Raw genomic sequence first — 18,721 nt, forward strand, 5'->3', positions numbered from 1 at the left:
TCTCTCTCTATGACAATAGGCTTTCCTTCTCACCAGTAAACAGTGAGAGACGAACGTGGACATGAACACGTGTTGTACCCTTTTCTTTCATTTGTTTCTTCACGAAATAAATCCTAGTTCGTTTAATTTAATTTAACATGTACTTCATCTCTTTTTCAATTCAATTCATCTTCCCTATTTTTCACCACCATCACAGAAGTGAGCTGAGAGGGAAAAAGCTCAAATCTCTTAGTAGACGACTGTTTTATAGATTTTGGGCGGCTCCAGAACACGATTGCTACTGCTGATATTTTGGTTTTTGGAACAGCGTTAAAAAAACAATCTTCTAAACTTTCTCATTGGTTACTTGTGTCACGTGATTGTGTTTTCAACTACGTTCGCCAAAAATATGTTCATTTTACTTTTGTTGTTTGAGAAAAGTGTGTGGGCGTATTTGAAATTGTGCCGTTGCTGAAAAAAGATATTTTTTTGCAAAATGCGCGGGGAAAATTGAAATGAATAAAGGTTCGTTTATTTGCATGTGTGTGTGTGTGTGTGTGTGTGTGTGTGTGTGTGTGTGTGTGCGTGAGTGACTGCACAAAGTGACCTCTCTTTGATGTAGCCTTGGTTTATAATTTTGGGTTTGTATTACTGTACTCTAAAGCTGTCAAAAAATCAAATATATAACAAATAAATGTTATCAAAGGCAAGATAAGTTACTTTTCTACCAAACTGGATATATTTTTCGTGTTTTCATTCAATGTAACATGTTTATTCAGCTCGAAAAGCATAAAGTGTATACTGATATATTGGAAAATTCAAAATGGCGCCCGACTCTCTCTTTAACACGGTAAGTTTGGGAAAAGGTATTATAAATAATAAACTAGACAAAATACTGTTAGAAATTCGCTCAATATATGTTACCATGACATAAGTTGACATATATTCGGTGGTTTTTTAATAGTATTTTGTCTAGTTTATTATTTATAACACCTTTTCCCAAACTTACCGTGTTAAAGAGAGAGTCGTGCGCCATTTTGAATTTTCCAATACATCGGTAAACACTGCAACTGCATGTTTTTCGAGCCGAATAAACATGTTACATTGAATAAAAACACAAAAAATATATCCAGTTTGGTAGAAAAGTAACTTATCTTGCCTTTGATAACATTTATTTGTTATATATTTGTTTTTTGACAACTTTTTCAAATCTATGTGTACAGTAATACAAACTCCAAATTTTTTTATTATAATAATATATCGTCATTGTTGTAATAGTGTAAGAAAAGAAACTCGGAATAATTTTGATGTGCAGTTTTTTACTGAGGAAAGCAGTCAGAAAAATGTTATGTAAAAAAGGCCAACATTCGAAAAAACAGGGAGAGAAAAAAGAAAAAAAGACATTGTCTGCTAACGGTGCTGAACTGAAAGAGTAAATTGAAGATTGTTTCTTACAATGTGGTTTTATTATTTGTATTGAATTATATAATGCAATATTACTTTCTGAGTATCTATCACTCAGTACTTATTAAGTTATCTCATTTTAATCAGTTCTATATTTAAAATATAATTTATGCTACTTGGAATCTTGAGAATCACCCAAAACTCGAAAATAAAACAAAATACTGAATGAAATCCATCCCAAAAATGTCACAATGATATTTATTTGTTTAATTTTTAGCATTATTTTTCAATTATTTTCGAGTTTTGAGCGATTCTGTAGACTCATGTCCATCATATTTGTTATCGTTTTAACTTAAGCGCTCGCTATTACTTGCGTTTCAAATTTAATGAACGCTTTAAAATAAGTTAAAATACTAAAAACGTATTCATGTTGATAGGAGAGTAACTTATCTTGCCTTTGGTAACATTTATTTGTCTCTGGACCATTTTTTAGGTTTGTTGTCTATAGTAAAACATGATTGCAAAGTTTTTTTTTTTGTTTTTTTTTGCTTTGTTTTACTTTTTTTATCTAAAAAAATCTACATTTTCATGTTGGCATTGGGTTGCCTCAAGAGATTGGTTATAATGTGTCTGATAAGTCGACAATAAAAAAAGCGAAAATAATGATTTCTCCCTCAAGTGTGCAACTCTCCTATTTCCGAAAAGCAAAAAAGACCAACGTTAAAAAAGAGCGAAAAGTCTTCACCGTGATGGCAGCACGCACTTGTGTTGCCATGCGGTTTTACTATTCTTGTTTCGGAGTGAAAGGGTTTCGTCGGAAGGTTACCCTGAGAGGCATCTACCCCGGCGGAGACGGCCATCACCTCGTATTTGCCTGCACTGTCTACCCACGAAGGACTTACGTGACCCCACCGATTGATAACACCGAGAACAAGGCAGCGCCCTCCTCATCAGAGGTGAGCGTAAATCTCTACCCACCTAACTTTTCATGTTTTCAATATTTCAGGCCTTATTTTCCATCGACTAACCTTTAGAAACCCCTTAAATTAAAGAGCAGAAGCTGAATATTATATAAAATCTATTTAAGGCCTTCAATTCGATTATTAAAAGTTACTTTTTAAGGCTTTTTTGAAAGGCAAACATCCTTGACATTCGTGTTTTTTTTTTGGATTTTTTTCGCGTAAACATTTTGAAGGACGATCGCGTAAATACCGTGACGTTTCGACTTCCTTTAGTTTTCGTCAAAATTTGGGTACTTATGCAGAGAAGGTACTGTGCTATTTATTTGGGTAGTGGTGCAGGCCCAGTGGTGCACTTATTGATCCGTGCTGAAATAATAACGTTATTATTTAAAAAGCCGTTCTTAACATGGGGAGGGGAGGGTGTTTTTGTAACTATTCTATACAATTGAATAAAAAAAACATCATAAAACTTTAATTAAACTTTGAAATACGATTTAAAAAATAAGAAAATGCCTTTCAGAATACCCCCCTCCCCTCCACATGTTAAGAACGGCTTTCGGAATAAGCACCCTTTGGTGGTTTGGGCAACCAGTGCAAGTGCACATTGACATATTTTTTTTTTTTTTTTTTGATTTGAACTTTTCTATCGAATTTGTTCGGATTATGTTGGGTTTTACGGCATATCAACAACCACCGAAGTCGGACATGATTAATTTTAATATATTTACAATTGGTCTTCCCCAATGATCACTCATTTTGTACTGGCCAGGTTCAACGTTGCTTAACTTCATTGGATTTAAGGGAATTTATATATCAGCGAGATCATAGCCAAATTTGTTCAGATTTGGAACCAGTTTCTATTTTTTAACTAATGTATCGACACAAAACCATTCGAGGATAAGAGTCAATGAGATTGTCGATGCTTCTGCTTCAGCATTAATGAATCGGCAATTTCCACAAAGTTACTCCACTGCCCGGCAGATGACGGGAATAAACGTTTCGATCGGGCTAGCCTTATTACAAAACACACACACACACACACACACAAATTGTTACATCTCCCTATGTTAAGAATGGCGACGACCACTGAAATTTATAAAGTAATACATTAGTAGGTACGAGCAACAATGGCGAAAATCTGATGGGGTGGGGGCATAGTTTTGAAAGCTGGTTTATCATAATTTCTTTGTAGGTTTCCGATTGCTTTTTAATTATATTTGAAAGATTAAAGCGTAAAGTTAATCCCCAAAATATAAAAAAAATATTTGTACACCTGAAAAAACAAAAAATTAAAATGAAAAATCGGGTTTGTATTACTGTACACATAGATTCGAAAAAGTTGTCAAAAAACAAATATATAACAAATAAATGTTATCAAAAGCAAGATAAGTTACTTTTCTACCAAACTGGATATATTTTTCGTGTTTTTATTCAATGTAACATGTTTATTCAGCTCGAAAAACATACAGTGTTTACCGATGTATTGGAAAATTCAAGATGGCGCCTCACTCCCTCTTTAACACGGTAAGTTTGGGAAAAAGTGTTATAAATAAAAACCTAGATAAAATACTGTTAAAAACTCGCTCAATATATGTTACCGTGACATAGGTTGACATATATTCGGCGGGTTTTTAGTAGTATTTTTTCTAGTTTTTTATTTATAACACCTTTTCCCAAACTTACCGTGTTAAAGAGAGAATCAGACGCCATCTTGAATTTTCCAATACATCGGTAAACACTGTATGTTTTTCGAGCTGAATAAATATGTTACATTGAATAAAAACACAAAAAATATATTCAGTTTGGCAGAAAAGTAACTTATCTTGCCTTTGATAACATTTATTTGTTATATATTTGTTTTTTGACAACTTTTTCGAATCTATGTGTACAGTAATACAAACCTGAAAAATGTTTTCATGGCGACATTCGGAAATTGACAAGTTCAGCTAAATTTATGAAGTTAAATAAATTCATTGTAAAAATCCCTTGAAAGATAAATATTAGTTTTCTGTGACTATTTCAAAGATAATTAGTAAAGTGAAGTCCTAAGATATTAAATAAAAAAACAAACAAACACACCTTGTTTATACTAAAATATAGCTTAATTAGCCCCCAAAAGCGAGAGATTCTGGCTTCGCGAAAACAAAACGAACTCATCTAAGTATGGATTCTATGGAAGCCCAAAATGTAGGCACGACCAAAGAAATGGTAGAAAAACCAAGTTGTTTTTTTGGTTTTTTTTTAACGGATTAAAATCTGTTAAAATCCATTAATCTTGAGCAACTTTTTTTTTCCAGAAAGATAAAAGTCTGAAAAGCAGAATAATATATGAAAATAAAATAACATGAAAAGCAGAATAATAAAGAACTTTTTCCACTATTTTTAATATAATTTAAATTTTCCCCCAAAAAACACCATTCACCACCATTTTTGTTTTTTATCTCAATGGATAACACATTCAAATATTTCTTTTAAAAGGTTTTTGAATCAATTTTTTTGTCTAAATAAGACTTAGAATGATTTGCTATAAGGACATGCAAAAATATTCTAACATGAATTCCTGAATTTCAAATAATTCCATCCTTTATCTCACTCTATAGATTTTGCGTAGTGAAATTAAAAAATCCAGAATTTAATGATAGTTTAGAAGAAATTACAGTAGCCTTTGACTTTTGCATTTTAAACTTTAATTCAGGATATTATATATAATATAATATATAATAATATAATATAATAATTGTATAAATTCAACAGTAGGTTTTCTACAGTGCAATGTAGACTACAATGTAATGTGGATTGTCACTGTGGAGAGGCATGTGAAGCTTTCTCTCAGTGCACTGCGATGGGTCCCCAGCTAGAGCAGGCAATCAATCAATTTGATTGAAAAAATGGGCGATTTCACTGATTTCAATGACAATAAAACATGGGAATGTGAAACTTTGTTGATCATCATTCAATCCCAGGCAACGTCGGGTTTCCCTGCTAGTTGTTTTATAAAAATGTGATGTAATTAACAATTTAATGACTAAAGTACTACTGCCACAATGCCACATCTTTTCTCTTTTCTGACAGTACAAAATCAACTTTGCAATCTAGTGGGAAATGATCTTTTTTATTCCTTGCAGGTCCTTTCTTACAGAGGAAAATTTGATAGTCTCTCTCTAATCTACCGTAATTTCCATGGTTCCAATCTCTGGTTCCTACTCCTAAGACATTCACAATAAGAACTTACTTCCTTACCACAACTGTAAATAACTTTTTACTCCATGTGCCTAACATCAAACAGAGCTTTCATGAACATTTTCTTTACAAAACATTCCCACCTGTGGAACACCTTATCATGAAATTACTTCCCTGCAGACTACAACATGGTCGTCTTCAACTCCAATGTCAACAGATTCTTGTCATAAGTAATTCATTCTATTCATCATTTTCTCTCCTCTTATCTAAACAAAAATTCCATGAGCAAAGTTCCTAGAATTATGTCTGTGGAACATAGTACAGTGGCACTGCTTCCCAACTGACTATAACATGAAATTAAAAACCTAAGAAACTCTTTTTGGACCATCCTCTCCTTCATAAAACCATATTTTTGGCAAAAATTTGGACTTTAACAAAAAAAATAAATAAATAAAATTGATTTTATCATTTCATAACATTTTCAGGTTTTCAAATTTTCAGGTGTTCTCATTTAAATTTATTACATTTGTGTAGCCAATTTAACATTTTTTAATAATTTGAATTATACGTTTTTGTTTTGTAAAATATTTGGTTTCCTTTTGTTTGTGTATTCAGTCTTTAATTTAACAATTTTTTTTTTAATAATTTGAATTAAGTTTTTGGTTTTGAAAGAATCTTTGGTTTTCTTTGATGACGACTGTATATGTATAGGAGTGCTGTAATAAAATGAAAGTCTACGACTAATAGCAGCAGTCTCAAATCAGACCCTTGATTGTAGTTCCATGAAAATAAATATTTTGAAGGCTTTCTGGAATTTTGAAAGTTAACAAGTTATTAAATGCTGGCAGAGGTGGGGGCAAATTTTACAACCATCCCGGGCAGCAAAAACAGTTGCTACGTCACTACTTTCAGCCTTGATAAGCAATGACTAATTTAGTGGTTCCCAACCAATATGCCATGGCACAATTACTGGAGTTCCACAAAGAGGTTATAGGTGAAAGTTACAAGTTTTCATATCGTTATAAGCAGAATTGCTTTTATTAATAAATACAAACTCCCACATTATTACTTTTGTGATATTAATGATTAAACGATAAAAGATTTTTTGATATAAATTATTTGTTTAAATTATTAAATATTTTCATTTTTCCATAATAAACATTGGTAAACGTTATGTTTTATATCATTAATCTTGTTTACCATATTAACAGTTTGTTGATATTTCTTATCTGATATTTAGGTTTGTAAATTAAGGTTTTAATTTGAGAAAAAATATGATTGAAGATGTTAAAAATCCTCTTTTATTTGTTCAATGTTAAATTCAATTCAACCTTAATTGTGGACAAATTTCTAAAAAGAAAAAGTGATGATGATAATTCTATAAGATTATTTTTTTAAAAGCAAAAGTTTACCGGTTGTATGGTAATGATTACGTGAAATTTAGATTTTACTGGACTGGAGATATAAACGTTCCTTCTCCATTGTGTGTTATGTGCAGCCAAACGTTGCTTAATGAAGTAATGGTTTCAAGGTAGATGAAAAGACACCTTACTACTAACTAGTGTTGGGACGATTAATTGGAATCGGAAATCAGAAAAATCCGAACATTTTAGAGTACTGGAATTGGAAAAATTTGTGCCTCTTTTCCGATGCCAAAATGATTCTTTTTATTGTCTTTTTTTTATTTGATTTTGTTGAAAGCAAAATATTCCACTGCTGGTAGTAATGATAAAATAAAAAAATTATAGATTTTAAACGACCAGTAAAACTACAATCCTCACAAGTGCATTTTTATGTTTAGGAAAATATCTGCCCATTAAACATATGTTTTTATAATAATTGGAGAAAAAAAAATAACAATATAGTTAAATATTTAGTTAAATAATCAAAATTAGGAAGAAAAATATTGGAATTGTCCCATCAGTACTACTAACCTAAGCTTCCGACTAAACTTTATAATTTTATTGCATAAAAAGGTTTTATGAGTAAAAGAATATGGATTTTTGGTGATGGGATGCTGTGAGAATTTAAAGATCTCTGTAGTGTGCCACTATATAAAAAAAAGTTTAGAAACAACTGTAAAATAAAAAAAAATGAATAAACAAAAAATAAACTTATAATTAAATTCAACTTTTAAAACTCTATTTTAAAAAATGGTAATCTGGTCAAAAAAAAAAAAATGGCAAAGTTTAAGAAAAAAAAAAAGACAAAAAAGAAATGGAAGTAAAGGCTCCCGGGTAACACCGGAGAAATACAGCAAGTAGAAATATAAACATGCATGTTAAAGGACAGAAATAAATAATCAGATTAACGACCTTTAAAATTTAAATATAGAAATGAATAATTAACCTTATTTTTTTTTTTTTTTTTTTTACTGCCCAGTGTTGAGCAGAGAAAAGATTTCTCTTGTTGAGAGAAGGACTTTATGCAATTATTTTAAAATAGTTATGAGATGTCTAGACAATATTTTGTTTATAAATAGATGAAGTTATGATGTTCAGTGTCTGTTGTTGATTTCAGGGGTGAGGAATGATGTTGCTGACTCAGAAAAAGCCAAATATGTTTCATTGTTATGTAGTCATTTGGATGAATGATGAAGCATCGTTGGAGATGTGTCAGGGAATGGGGAGGGGGGCAGCATAAAATAAGTTTGCTTTTATTTTACTACTAGCAGGTATTGCTCATGTAGATAGATTACTGGTCTGAAATAATTTCAAATATATGTTTTAAATTTGAAAGAAAAGTTTAAAAAGATAACAAAACTTTTTTAACGTCAAGGGTGTAAGTTCCATTATAGAAGCGTTGATTATATTTGAATGAAATAAAATGTGCATCAAGTGCGCTTGAAAGCCAAATCACAACACAATATTAGGAAAATGAACAAATTTTTTAACTGCTTGAAATTTATAATTTAAATATATTTCTAAGTTAAACTCCATCCTCAGTATGTTTTCTTTCTTTTTTTTTCTTTTCTTCTTTCTTGCCATGTTGTAAAGTTTGAGAAAGAAAAGTCTGTAAGAATCTGCACATTATCTCTCAGCAGTTGTATTTTGAAATGTTGGAATGTGGCATTGGCTACGCGAAATTTATGTTAAGGGTGTGAGTTTCATTATAAAAACGTTGATTTAATTTGAATAAAATAAACATCAAGTGCGTTTGAAAGCCAAAACACAATGCAATATTAGGAAAACAAATATTTTAACTTTCTTAATATTGTGTTGTGATTTGGCTTTCAAGCACATTTGACGCATATTTTATTTATTTTTTTTTTTAACTCTTTTTCATCCCGAACAAGACATATTGTCACTTGGAACATAAGGAGTTACCCTTTGGGATTGTAGCAAGATGTCTGTTCACATCGCATTTAAACTTCTGCATATATTATTTTATTTATTATTTATTTTTTTGGAATCCTTTGAGATGAGGCTTTATAATTCATATAATCATTTTTTTTTTGCAGACTGTTATCCTCATCCTCATCATTGTTTCACAAGCAAAGAAATGAATACACTAATTCTGCAGGTTAGAACAGTCAAAAAAGCAGGAAACAGTTAGGGAAGTTTAAAGTCTAACAGTCCAAAGGATGAAATTATTAGAGTAGAAGGCTTTTTAACAGTAAAGAAGTCGGATTTTGCTGTTCGTCTCGTTAGTCAGCAGTATGTATGTCAAGGGAGGGGCACTGCTAGGAAGACCTTATCCTGCTTTGACAGACTTCAGAATAGACTTCGTAGCCTAGTAGGAGATGCCCTTTTCTCTTCCCTGCAACCTCTTTCTCAAAGAAGAGACATTGCAAACCTGTCTGTTTTATCGTTATTTTCATGGCAAGTGCTCATCTGAGTTCCAATCTATGGTCCACCCTCGCCAATCATTCACGAGAAATACTCGTCTGGCTGAAAACACTATCAATAACTTCCCCCACTCTTTATCTGTGCTTAAATCTAAATGTAGATTTCATGAACAAAGCTTCTTTCTTAGAACTGCTCGACTGTGGAACTCTTCCATTTGCCTGCTTTCCAGCTGACTACAATATGGGTGTCTTCAAGTCCAATGTAAACAAGTTCTTGAACCATTCCCCTTAAGTAATCCAATTTACCAAATTTACACTTCTCACGATTACTATATTGTCCTTTTAACCACTGTACACTCTTTAACCCTTATGTTCAAGTGGCCTCTGGGCCTTGATAAGTGGTGATTCCTTTGTAAAAAAAAAAAAAAAAAGTGCTATGAGCTCATTGGATGCAACATTGGTTGATAATGTGGGACATATTATATTGGAGACTGCTTTTTAATCCTGTCGAAGAGGGGAAGACTAGTGGTTGGTGCACCAGTTCAAATGTGGCAACAATACTGCATGCAAGGGTGAAGGGTCGTTTTGTAAAGATATAGGATACTCTCAGGTGTAAGTAATTTTCTAGCACAGTAAAAGGAGCCCATCTTCTTTGCAGCGACCTTTGCAATGTCTTCAATATATTTGTTTCAAATCATGTTACCTGTGGATGTTAAGCTGAGGAGTTTAGATTCTCATCTTGAATGTTATTCTCACGTTTCAGCCGATGTAACCGCCAACCTTCTTCAGATGCCTTTTGTCAAAATCTGGAAGGGAGGGATCTGCATGAAATTTCCATGGTTTGATTCCCTACAGATTTCTGACTTCAACAAGATGAATAAAGCTCGGAGGTTACATCAGCTGAAACGTTGCGTGAATAACATCGAAGATGAGAACAGTAGTCCGAATGATTCCAAATAATACAAATTATCAATCCTCATCTTAAAAATTCTGAAACAGTCACTGCTTATCAAGGCCCAAAGGTCACTCAAGGATAAGGGTTAATGAATGTACGGTGGTCACTGGAACAATAGCGTAGTAATCATTAATGGTGGAAATTGGGTATAATTTGATTATACAAGGGGACAGCTCATCAAGAATTTGTTTACATTGGACTTGAAGACGATCATGTAGTCAGCCAGAAAGTAGGTTGGTGGAATAGAATTCCACAGACAGGCAGTTCTTGGTAAGAAACTTTGTTCATGGAACTTGTGTTTAGGTTTTGGCACATGTAGAGAGATTATTGATAGTGGTTGTAACTAGTGTTTTATGAAAGTCTGGCAAGAGGGGAGACCATAAATTGAAGCTCAGATGAGCATTTGCCAATGATAGAGCAGAGATAGGCTCACAATGTCTCTTCTGTGGGAAAGAGTACAGAGAAGAGGGCATCACTTACTAAGTTTCGAAACTGGTTCTGAACTTTGTCAAAACGGGATATAGTGCTCCAAGCAGCTCCTGCCCGGATGTGGCAACAGTACTCCATCCTCGCTCTTACAGGTAGAGTGGATTGGCAATGAGATATCTACAGGAGCACTAGAATGATCCAACCATTTTTTTGGCGATCTTAGCAACGGATTTGATGCATGTGTTTCATTTCCGTTCAGGAGTAAAAAGTCAGTTCCAGAAGTATGTTAAACTATGGTGGTAGTACTTTGCCATGACGAGAGACATTCATTTTAATTGATTCCAGGTTAGAGGTCAGAGCATTGATGATGAAAAGAGAGAAGCTTGGTTTTGCAACCTTTTTCTCTACATGCACCACGTGTTCAAGGTCAGAAAAGAGAATCAGAAAGATCTTGGTCATTGCTGGCCTTTGAAGTGTTGCCATAGATGGTAGTGTCATCTGCATAAATGTCTACGGATGATCTAAGAATGTGATTTGAGAGATCGTTGAAGATCAGGAAGAGAGTTTGGCCCAAGATGGAACCTTGAGGGACGCCAACATTGATACTATGAACTTCTGACTTCTGTTCATCAATGACTACTCTTATAAATCTCCCAGAGAAAAAGGATTTAATAATCACGAGGACATTTCCAGCTATTCTATAGCCGGAAATCTTCTGAAGTAGACCTTTTCATATTGACAATAGCAATTGCTCTAGAAACGAAACCCCATCAAGAGATTCACTAATCCTGTGTGATATTACAGTTAGCACATCAGCTGTAAATCTAGCAGAACAGACACCATATTGCATGTTACTGAGTAGGTTATTTTTACTGAGGTGGTTGACTACTTCTCTAAGTAAGTATGGGTTAAAGCTTTTTTGAGCAATATGATTGGAATGCCGTTATAGCCAGTTGCTTTATTGGAATCAAGGTTTTTGATAAGTTTGACATCATGCACCGATATTTGTATGCCTCATAGCATGTTTTCAGTCACAGGAAGAAATACTTCTGATTGCAGAGTAGAATTTGCTACAAAGTTCTTCACAAAGAGTTTGGCTTTGTCAGATGCTTTTGAAATTACCTCAAGCCCATTGAAAATGGTTGGGATAGAAGACCCGCTTCTGTCCAGGACCGTCGGTTTTGTTATTCACAAATTCATGGAAACCAAGCTGCTCTTCCATATTAGCAGTTAGGGCTGATAGGCTGCTACTGATTTCAAACAAACTCCAGACTTTAAGTAAAATGTATATTTTTAAAAACTAGCATTTTTTGAATTGGCAGTTCAGCCCGGCTTTGCTCAGGCCATATATACTGTTCATAACTTTATATGCATATGTATATATTAAAAAGTGTGCATATGTACCGTAATGCCTTTCTATATAATAGGCTTCCTTAACTACCATAGAGAAAAGTTGCTAGAGACTGGCAGAGGTCAAATTTTTTCTTTTTACTTTGACCCTAATTTTGACCCTCCTTAACATTTATTGTTTTGGGCTCAAATCAGATTAAAATGTCTGACCCATATACAAGTAACTTACATCTAAAATTTCAAGTGTTAAGACCCAAAACTGGCGGAGGAGGTTGGCAGAATCTGCAAAGGTCAACTCTTTCAACTTTTTTGCCCAAAAACTGATTAAAAAGTTTGCTGAAATCTGAATAGCCTTTATTTATGTAAAATTTCAAATGTTTAGACCCAAAATTGGCTTAATAGTTTGCTAGAGACCGCAAAGGTCATATCTTTTTAACTTTGACCTCTTGGCAGCTCAAATTTTAAGAAAAAAAAAAAAAAACAATTAAAAAGCTTGCCTTATGTCTGAATATTTTTATGTAAAATTTCAAATGTTTAGACTAAAAATTGGCTGAGTTATTTGTTAGAGACTGCAGAGATCAATTTTTTTTTTAAATTTTGACCCCAATTTTGACCCCTTTAACATTTATCGTTTTGGGCTCAAATCAAATTATAAAGTTAGATCCATGTCCAAGTAACCTATATATAAAATTTCAAGTTTAGACCCAAAACTGGCGGAGGAGTTCAGCAGAGTTTACAAAGGTCAAATCATTGAACTTTGACCCCTTAACAGTCAAATTTCTGGCTGAAACCCGATTAAAAAGATTTTCCCAAATCTCAATACCCGGTATTTCAAATTTCGAGTCTGTAGACCGAAAATTGACAAAATTATTTGGTAGGGAAATGTACACACAGACAGACACACACACAGACAATATCACTTTTATAGATATATACTAGTGTTACACGAACAAGTCGCTTCTTCTTGTAAGTGAGTAAATATGAGATAGGATAGCCGAGGATTTGAACCTGCGAAGCTAGGATTGGAATTAAGAATTCCGATCATAAGTTAAAATAAATAACACAGAATGTTATTGAAAATGGAATGTAGAATTAACCATTGTTTAGTTCACATAAAATAGATATCTGTTTATTGAAAAAGGAATGTGATAATGCAATTTTGTTTCTGTTAATGAAATTAAAATAAGGAATCTAGATCCGAACAATGGAAAATGTTATACTTATTTGTAAAGTGGAATAATCAAAAATTAGGTTAGAGAAATCTGCTTTGTAGAAACGTGAAAAACAATGCATGCTTAGAGACGGAAGCATATCAGGCCACGAGTCCGAGATGCATGTGTTTGTTCACGCAATGACGTCATGAGTTCTCAATATAGAGAGCTTTAGGTCAGTAAGTCAGGCAGTCAGGGGAGAAGAGAGAAGCCCGTGAGACAGAGCTGACACCGAACCTTAGAAGCGACAGGAAGAAGAAAGAAATCATGTAGAGACTTTGAATTCCTTGATGCAAAACCATTGACCGGTCGAAATGGAATAAACGAACATCACCATATTTTTGTAACTGTCGTCTTCGTGTTATATTATTCAACAACAAAGGTATTGTGAATTTGAATTATAAGACTTGTGTTCCACTCATTTGTATTATAAGGAGTTTGTGTATAAACTAATCTAAGAATGTGTCACTATCATCTTAAGAATGTGTCTCCCCCTCAGCTATTATAAATGATGAATGTTCCTTCGTTATGATAAAAGACTGAAATCCTCATCTCAGAAATATGTGTCAATGTTATAGAAACACTCGCATTCACAGAACTGTCAAACAGTATAAATGTCAATAGCTCTATCAATCTCTCTATCTATATATCTATATCTCCCTCTCATTGAATTACATGTTCTCGGCTCTCCTGTATTAAAATGTACCCTGTCCCTTAATATATGAGATCTGTCACTATATCCAACAATATGAACAGTTATTACATAACACTAGCATTTCAGCCCAGCGTTGCCCAGGTGTTTGGATGTGTCTGTTGAGCAAAAAAATAAAAAAGTAGTAGGAGTGCAGGCTTGAACCCGTACCACGAAGGAGGAAAAGAACGGGGAAAAAAAAACCTGACGTCTTTGCTGTTACGACCACCGTTAAACCGGAAGTGACTTATGTTTAAATTAAAGCTAGAAAATCGAAAGGACAAGATGACTTTCAAAAATATTGGCGAAAAAAGCGACCCCCTCCACACTGTAGAAAAGTGCCCAGTTTAAGGTGAAGATATTAATGTTCTTAGCCAATTTTTCGATATTTGTCGTCTGAAAGGTAAAACTTCAAAACAATAAAAATCCGTCGCCTCTGTCAAAAGTTTTAGGCAAACATACATAAATACATACATTTATTTATTGGTAACTAAAGATTTTTGACCCAAACCAATTAAAAAGCTTGCCCTATCTCTGAATACCTTTTATGAAAAATTTCAAATATTTAGACCAGAAATTATCTGAGTAATTAGGTAGAGACCACAGAGGTCAATTTGTTTTTACTTTGATCCCTATTATAACCCCTTAAGCTTTATTGTTTTGGGCTCAAATCAAGTTATTAAGTTAGATCCATGTCCAAGGAACCTATATCTAAAATTTCAAGTGTTTAGACCCAAAATTGTTGGAGGAGTTTGGTAGAGTTCTCAAGGGGCAAATCGTTGAACTTTGACCCCTTAACAGACAAATTTCTGGCGGAAAACGGATTACAAAGATTTTCCCAAATCTCAGTACCCTGTATATCAAATTTCGCGTCTGTAGACTGAAAATTGACAGAGTTATTGTGTTGGAAAATGTACACAGACACACACACAAACATGTTCACTTTTATATATATATATATATATATATATATAAATGGAAAATGAATAATGAGCAACTATAGATCAAAACAAACAAATTTAATTATTTTGTTCCTTTTATACCAATGATAAAAAAAAAAAAAGAAAATTGTCCTTCATTCCTCCTTTCCAGACACTTAGCATTATAAGGTTGGGGTCAAAGGTAAATGGAGTAATCCAGCAAAAGGAGTAACATCTTCTATATTTCTGGGAACAGAGTTTTTGGATCATCCTCTACTACAGTCAAGTTAATATTATGCATTCCAACCCAAAGTATTAAATTTCATTAGCTGTGTATACCCAGCGTTGCCAGACTGAAACGTATTGGTGAATGGTGGATTTAGTCCTATACTATATAAGATACACTGAATATCTTAACTTCTTACAGTTTTCCTTAAAGTGGATCACATGTTGGATTTATGGAAGCATAAAATACATCAGTTTTTATCTATGAAAATTAAACGGGAAATAACTTTCACAGCTTAAATAAATAAACTTTCATTTTTATAGGCAATCGGTGTTGCCTGATAATAATTGAAAATAAATATAAATTAAATTAAAATAAAGTTGAAATAAAATTTTTAAGTAGAATAATGAAGACAAATTTATTACCACAAATTATTATTAACATGGATCTAATGGATCCAAAGTAGCTGATCAGCGGCTTGGTTCCCACCAGTTTTGGCAAATAACAAATAAGATCCTGAACAGAAGTGTGCGTTCTATCCCAACCATTATCAATGGACCTGAGGTCATCTCGTCAGCATCAGACAAGGCTAAACTATTTGCAAAGAACTTTGCAGCTAATTCTACCCTATGCGACAAAGGCCATCAACTCCCCATATTTCCTCCTATAACACAGAACACACTAGGTAACATACAAATATCTGTGCATGAGGTCGCCAAGCTAATCAAGAACCTTGATTCCAGTAAAGCAACTGGCACTGACGGCATCCCAATTATAGTGTTAAAAAAGCTTCAACCAGAACTTGCTCCCATACTTACGAAACTGTTTAAGTGTTGCCTTAAGGAGAAGTGCTTTCCGACTCCCTGGAAAACCTCATCAGTATGCCCTGTATTTAAGAACTCAGGTGATAAGTCATCTCCCTCTCAGTACAGGCAAATAAGTCTCCTGTGCGTCATGAGTAAGTTGCTGGAATCCATATTAAATAGAGAAATAGTCAACCACCTCAGCAGAAATAACCTTCTTAGTGACACACAATATGGTTTCCGTTCTGCAAGATCTACCACAGATGTGCTAACAGTTATATCTCACAGGATTAGTGAATCTCTTGACAAAGGCTTCCTTTCTAGGGCAATTGCTCTTGACATATCAAAGGCCTTCGACAAGGTATGGCATAAGGGCCTACTTCACAAGATTTCCAGCTACGGTATAACTGGAAATGTTTTCTCAATCGTTAAATAATTTCTCTCCGATAGGCTCATAAGAGTAGTGATCGATGGACAAAAATCAGAGGCCTGCAGTATTAATGCTGGAGTCCCTCAAGGGTCAATCCTGGGCCCAACTTTCTTCCTGATCTACATCAATGATCTCCCTAAACACATACCTAAATCATTCGTTGACATCTATGCTGATGACACGACCATCTACGGCAACACATCAAAGGCTGTAAATGACAAAGCTCTCTCTGATTCTCTCTCCTCTGATCTCGAACGAGTGGTTTAGTGGGGTAAGATGTGGCTGGTCACCTTGAATGCATCTAAAACCAAACTCCTATCTTTACATCATCAACGCTCTGATCCCCATCTGGCATCAATTGAAATGGATGGCTCTTGTCTAGGAGAAGCCCCATGTATTGACAAGCTTCTGGGTTTGTCCTTTACTCCTGATCTGAGATGGAACACGTACATTAAGTCTGTTGCCAAGGTCGCTGGAAAGAGGTGGGATCCTTCTACCGCTCCAGAAGATATCTCACTACTGATGCAATTCTCTATCTATATAAAAACCAAGTATGTCCAAGGGTGGAGTACTGCTGCCACATTTGGGCAGGAGCTGCTAAAAACAGTCTATCCTGCCTTGACAGAGTACAAAATAGACTTTCTGGTTTAGTGGGGGATGCCCTTTTTCTCTTCCCTGCAACCTCTCTCCCACAGAAGAGATGTTGCGAGCCTATCCTTGTTTTATCGTTATTTCCATGTGCTCGTCTGAACTCCAATCTCTAGTCCCCCCTTGCCAATCTTTCACGAAAAACACCCGTCTAGCTGAATCCACTGTCAAAAATTTTCCCCACTCTTTATCTGTGCTTAAATCAAAATGTAGATTCGATGAACAAATCTTCTTTCTTAGAACTGCACGCCTGTGGAACTCTATTCCATCTGCCTGCTTCCCACCTGACTACAACCTGGATGTCTTCAAGTCCAACGTAAACAAATTCCTAATGAACCGACCCTTAAGTAAACACTTCATTAAATCTCCACACTAACGTACTGTACTTGCAATAACCCTTATCCCTGAGTGGCTTCTGGGCCTTAATAAGTGGTGACCACCGTGTAAAAAAAAAAAAAATTATTAAAATTTTTTTTCTTTAATGTAATATGCAAATGATGTTATTCCTTGAATGTAGATTTCCTTTGTATATATACATAGTGTGTATATATATATATATATATATATATATATATATATATATATATATATATATATATATATATATCATGCTTGAATATAAATATGTAAATGTCTGTTTTCAGTATGAAAATTAATTTGTGAAACAGTATACCTTTTGTACATCAATTTGTGAACAAACTGACAGGAATATGACTTTATAATAAACTTCAAGCAAGCAAGAGTTTTATAATCATAAGATTATATCTAAAAAAAAATTTAATGAGGCCACATGATCTCTGCAAAACATAAACAATGATACCAGACTGATAGAAATTCACTATGAAGCAAGCAATCAACAGAAGATTTGGAAGAAACGGCTTACCTTGTAGATTTGTATATACTTGTGTTTATCAGCTGTTTTCACTTGTGGTGTATTTCATTTCAGCCTCCAGATAATGCCAGGTCATAAGGAGAGAATATGCAATATTTCAGGGCATTCTCAATGGCTTTTCTGCATACCACTCCCCTTTTACTGATGTGAAGCCTTACTATTTGAATTGTATTTAAATCAAAACTGTTCAATATAATCAAAACTGAATGCTTAATGACTTGGTGTCTTCCATGTCGTATAACAGCTTTGTATCTCGCATGTAATATTATAATTTAAAATTTATTTTGATAGCACAATTAGCCATTGAATTATAACCATTCAAATTTTGTCGGAAGTTTGAAATCTGAAGTTAGACAACTCCTATTATATTCTTCAATTTAAAATGAGTTATCCCCCTTGCTGACTTTTAATTTTTAGTGATGATTTAAATGTTTCATATTAGCAATCATCTGGATGAAACTAATGTTTGAAATTTTAGTTGAGTACATTATTATTTTGCCAATTAAACATTACAACAATAACAATTGAAAAGGGCATAGTGCATAAAGTATTTGGTAAAATTCAGTTGTAAAAGTTATTCTTCTGGAGGTTGAAGGTTCAACCCTTATTGCAGGTGACACTCAAAATACAATTGTGAATTACTTAGGACTTCTACCTTGTCATGACTGATGGAATGTGAGTATGTTACCCTTGTGGATTAAAGGGTTTCTGTTTGAAATTCTATCCAATAGAAGGACTGCCAAGTTCGACAAGATACACCTGGAGAAGGTTAGAGGTTATATTAACTGAAGTGTGAAAAATAAAACTTAAAATACGTGTGAAGAATACAAATAATCTAAATAATTAATCTTCAT

The 18,721-nt window shown here is 33.8% G+C and overlaps 1 protein-coding gene across 1 annotated transcript in view; it reads left to right on the forward strand.

Annotated features, from left to right (window-relative positions):
* Nucleotides 1-2,014: 2,014 nt before the first annotated feature.
* LOC145268780 (valine--tRNA ligase-like) overlaps nucleotides 2,015-18,721 on the forward strand; it is a 116,632-nt gene continuing 99,925 nt past the window's right edge. The window contains exon 1 of the mRNA XM_080124392.1: nucleotides 2,015-2,339. Coding sequence (XP_079980518.1) covers nucleotides 2,046-2,339 — 294 coding nt within the window. The 5' untranslated portion in view covers nucleotides 2,015-2,045. The remainder of the gene's footprint in view (nucleotides 2,340-18,721) is intronic.

Source organism: Euprymna scolopes, chromosome 44, assembly GCF_053919585.1.
Source record: "Euprymna scolopes isolate OS-2025 chromosome 44, ASM5391958v1, whole genome shotgun sequence".
Taxonomy (NCBI): Eukaryota; Metazoa; Mollusca; class Cephalopoda; order Sepiida; family Sepiolidae; genus Euprymna; species Euprymna scolopes.